Source organism: Monoraphidium neglectum (assembly GCF_000611645.1).
Source record: "Monoraphidium neglectum strain SAG 48.87 unplaced genomic scaffold scaffold01911, whole genome shotgun sequence".
Classification (NCBI taxonomy): Eukaryota; Viridiplantae; Chlorophyta; class Chlorophyceae; order Sphaeropleales; family Selenastraceae; genus Monoraphidium; species Monoraphidium neglectum.
This window is the reverse complement of record NW_014011717.1, coordinates 4,752-9,406: the sequence shown is the minus strand read 5'-3', so window position 1 is coordinate 9,406 and position 4,655 is coordinate 4,752. Positions and strand designations below refer to the sequence as shown.

At 61.6% G+C, this 4,655-nt stretch overlaps 1 protein-coding gene across 1 annotated transcript; it reads right to left on the bottom strand.

Moving 5' to 3' along the window:
* Positions 1-1,734: 1,734 nt before the first annotated feature.
* Positions 1,735-2,731, bottom strand: MNEG_9368 (hypothetical protein; the record flags this gene model as incomplete). Its single annotated transcript, XM_014042161.1, has 2 exons — positions 1,735-1,995; positions 2,417-2,731. 2 exons carry the CDS (start codon positions 2,729-2,731, stop codon positions 1,735-1,737), a joined length of 576 nt encoding a protein of 191 aa, XP_013897615.1.
* Positions 2,732-4,655: the final 1,924 nt, after the last annotated feature.

The window sequence follows — 4,655 nt, the reverse complement described above, 5'->3', positions numbered from 1 at the left end:
TGGCGGCAGGTCACCTGCTGTCGGAGCTGTAATGCTTACCTGATGGGTCTGATAGGAGCTAAATCAGGCGGTGGCTTGTTGCGCATTACATGCTGTTGAACAGCTTTGAAAGGTGGCAATAGAATTTTCCAGGGCAACCGGCGCTTATAACGCAGGCCGCATGAGCTGGTAAGACGCGTGCAAGTCGCGCCTGTGCAGCTGCCAGCTACGCCGGCCAAATGGTTGCACGAGCCGCGACACGGCGAAACAGAAGGGTTGTTGAGTTGTATGCGCGCGTATATCTGTCTGGGCTGCCAGCCTGCCCGGAGCCCATCGCACACAGGCGCCCAGTGTGCACGACAGGGTTGGAGCAGCACAAAAAATCACTAAAAACAGCATGGATTTGGATTAGGATTAGGATTGTTGCACGATCCCGCGGTCGCCCGCTCCTGGAGCCATCCAGGCTCATGGGATGTAGCATTGTAGCGTCAGCATTGTGTGACTGGGACTCAAGTGGGCAGCGTTCGCCGTTCATAGCAGGTGTGCACAAAGGCCCCACAAGTTTGCAAGTCTGCGCTACACAAACGGGCGTGCATGCGGGCATGTGCAGGCAGGTTCACAAACAAGGGTGCAAAACGCGGCGCAGCGTGTTTGAGCTTGGCGGCTGTCCGCCCTCAGCGCCAACGCGCATGCCTAGAGCTTGGGCGCCGCCGCACCGTCGGCGGCGCGCGGGCCTAGTCGGGCAGGCGCATGCATCCCGCGCCCCGTGCCCTTCCAGCCTATCGCTTGAGCTGAGCGGTTGTCCGCCCTCCGCGCGCACGCGCCTGCCTGGGTGAAGCTGGGCACCGGCGCGCCGCTGGGCAGCGCGCCGGCGCATGTCGGGCGGGCGCAAGTGCCCTTCAAGCGTGGCGGCTGTCCGCCCTGCGCGCCCACGCGCCTACCTGGGTGATGCTGGGCACCGTGAACGTGACGCGGCCCTTCTCGCATTGCTCGCGCACATAGTGATAGCCCAGGGCAATATGCTTGCTGTGCTCTGTGAGCATGGTGTTGTTGATCTGCTGGCAGTGTGGCTGTCATAGGAGATGTGGCTGGTGGGGCACTTGACGCCCAGGGCACTAGGGTGACCAGGACGCGGTGCAGCCAGAAGGCCTCACACGAGCAGAGGCTGGATGTCAGATCAGAGTTGGTGGCCAGCGACATTTGTGTGCGGCGAAACTGGGGAGGCGTGTTGCCACGCCAATGTCGCGCCCTGGTTGGCCATAGCTGAACTGCGGGGTGGAAACGCAACTGTGGGGGCGTCGCAAGTGCTGCCAGGGCAACACTGCTGATCACCAAACAACTACTAACGCAGGCTCGTGCGTGTGCACCCCAAGGAGGGCAGGGATTGGAGATGGCCAGCTCGTTAGGGCAGTCGTCAGCGAGCGAAAAAGTAGAACGGGCACGGCATGGCTGCTGCATACATGCTGGCGCAAGCGCGGGCAGCTGGCAAGGCTGAGGGCTAACAAGGCATGATCACCCCCCTTGCCAGCGGTCGCGAGCACGCAGCGTTCTGCACACGAGCGCATGCGCCCGGGTGCGAGCGAGAGATATCAGACGGCAGGCAGGATTGCGTCCCCCCCTGCTGCATGCGGGCCCGTGCGGTGACTGTTGACCGAGAGTGTGAGCGGGATCACCACCCCACAAGATGGCTTGGCGCTGGCCGGCTGCAGCTTGTGCCAGGACTCCAGCAGCCGCGGCAGGCTGTTGATGGCCCAGTCACTGTCCTCCCACGTCACCAGGAAGTAGTTCGGGCGGAATGTGGGGCCGCCGAAGTGCAGACGCCCCCCAGAAGGGGCGCTGCCGCTTCTTCTTGGAGCCCGGCACATGGAACACCTTTGTCACAAGGCGCCCGTGCAGGGCGCGTGCCTCCAGGTCAGCGTCAGCCTGCTTATGCGAGGGGGCAACAGGCTTGGCAGCGCGGCTCGCGCGCTCGGTTCCCGCGCCAGCGGCGTCCTCCAAATCAGCACCCGTGAGGCCCTGGGCCACACAAGAGGGGCACAGCCACCGCCCGGCTGGTATTGCTGTCAGCCCAATGCAGTGCATGTGCAGGCCCTCATTGCAGCCATCACACATCAGCATGGCCGCCTCGTCATCAGGCCTTCCGCACACCCGGCATGCAATGTCATCCTCCACCTGAGCTTGGGAGTAATCCACCCTCGTGTGGATGTTGGGCAGGTGGCAGGGCGCACTCTGCGAGAGGTGCAGCTTGGCAGTGCGGCCGTCGCTGCCCTCAAGCACCAGCACCCCTGACTTGCCCACCCCTTGTCCCCACCTCCTTGACCCTCAGAATGTGCGGGCACGCAGGCATCTGCAGGATTGACGACACGCGCTGCTTCACATACACAAAGTCCCCTGGTTCAAAGCGGTGCAGCCGGGGCTGATAGTCACCGCTCCTCACCTGAGCGTACCGCAGCGTGTCGCGGTGCTGCGGTATCCTCAAGTTCTCACCAGCCATTATCGAGTAGCGCTTGGCCAGGGCAGCGCGCTCCAGCAGCTGGCCTGCGAGCGCGTCCCGCGCCTGGTCCGTTGTACAGTCAAAGTCCAGGGGCTCCCGCAGGCGCTCGCGCACCGCGGGCGGCACTGTGGGGGCGCGAGCGCACAGCACCTGGTAGGGGGACAGGCGCGTGGCCTGCTGCGGGGTGCAGTTGTATCCCAGTGCAATCCAGGGCAGCTCGGCGGCCCAGTCTATGGCTGAGCTCCGCTCCTCAGTCATGCGCCGCCGCGCGCTTTTCACCGTCTGGACGGCGTTGTCCTGGGCTTGGCCTGGGTCTGCCCCCGTCTTCCGCTGCAGGGCTACGGTATTGATCCGCGGCAGAAAGACATGTTCTGCCTTTGCGCAACACCAGAAGTGCCCTCACAAAATCCACAATTTAATTGAGAAGGCACTTTTCGCGAATAGACCGCTTCAAGGCGCTATTTGCCAGAACACTCGGAAACACGCTTTGTGCCACGATCTGCGGGGGCCAGCATCGCTCAGCCCGTTTTGATGAAAGGATTACGACCAACGATGGCCCTCTGCGCGACCCGCGGCTGGGGATCAAAGGAGCAAGTGTGCGGCAATCAGCGGTGACGGCCGACTACGACTCCAAGGTAGTTTAGGTATACTTTTAATTCCTGCATCGATATAGGAAATATTGAGGCGGAGGCTGGTGGCACGAACGCAATTCAACCATTGAGCGCTCGCGCCTGGCCGCGTGCTAATAGATGAGGTGCGTATCAGAGCGATTGGCAGCGATAGAATACTTTACTAGATTCCAGCAGCCCCCAGCGTGCTGTACTGCAGGGGTGGCGCAGCGTTGGGCGTCAAGTCGAAGCAGCAGCAGCGGCACAGGGGCCGCACCCGGCGCAAGCGGCGCACCTGGGGCTATTGCCGGCCCCTGGCGTCAGGCAAGCGGGGCGTGATGATCACACAAACGCGTATGTGCTTGTTCGCACGAGTCATGTGAAGTGCGCGACTGCAGCAGGTGACGAGCAACAACCAATCCACCTGCCCGCCCGAATCCTCGTCAGCATCGCAACTCCGCCTTGGCTGCTCGCCCGTCCGTGCAATCGGGCAACTCGACGGCTTGTTTGATGTCTTCTCTCAATCCCACCATCTGATAATGATCTTGACCTGATACCAGATCCTGGAGGTGGCACAGGTGGACAAGGTGAAACTGAGGGACTTCGTCGGCACGCTACACCGCCACTGCCTCTTGGTGCGCCACGATGCAGCTGCAGAATAGGTTCTGGTACAGATGTAGCGCAATCTGGCTGCAAATGTGTGTGCGACGCCCGGTCAGCGGGATTGACTGACAGCCGCGTGTGGGCCCGTCAGAAGGGGGGTGGTGTTGGCCAGCTGCCCCACCTGCCGGCTGGACCTTCGGCGGGGGAGGGTCGGGAGGCCATATTGCGAGGACGCGGGGCTGTTGTGCCTGGGTCGAGGCCTGCATTGACCCCGACGCGGCTGGCTGCGGAGGCTGCGTGTGCACCAGTAGGTGTGAGCTCCACGGGGCAGCCGCAGCCGGTGGTGACGCGAAAGCCGCACCCCTCTGCCAGCCCTCGTGGGGCCACTCTCCTTGAAGCACCCGGTCCATCCATTCCCTCTGCCCTGTATAACTTCTTGCCCAACCGCTTCCTTTATCACCCTCATTTCATTATCCATTACCCTCATCCCATGATTCGCTGTTCTCATATCAAGCTTCGTTGCCCACAATTTATAATCCATTACCCTCATTTCATTCCATAATTCGTTACCCTCGTTTCACAATTCATCACCCTCACTTCATGTTTGTATCCCAGACCCAGACGTGCCCCCCTCTGGCGCCCCTCAACGAATTCCTGCGGATCGGCAACAGGCACAGAGACCGCCAGAGCGTTGACAAGGTTGGCAATGGCGGTGATCTGGCCGTGATCTTGAAGTGTCGGATCCTGGAATGATCCCGCAGAGACCACTGCCTGCAACACTCACCCCCTTTTGCAATCCCCCGGATCTGCAACGATTGATCGATTCAAGTCATTGCCACGCGCTCGCAAGTCAGCGCAGTTTGGGGGGCGCTCTCACCTGCGGCGGGCCACCCCTCAACAGCATGTCACCCCCCCCCCCACACACACACACACAAACACACACACACACACACACACACACACACACACAC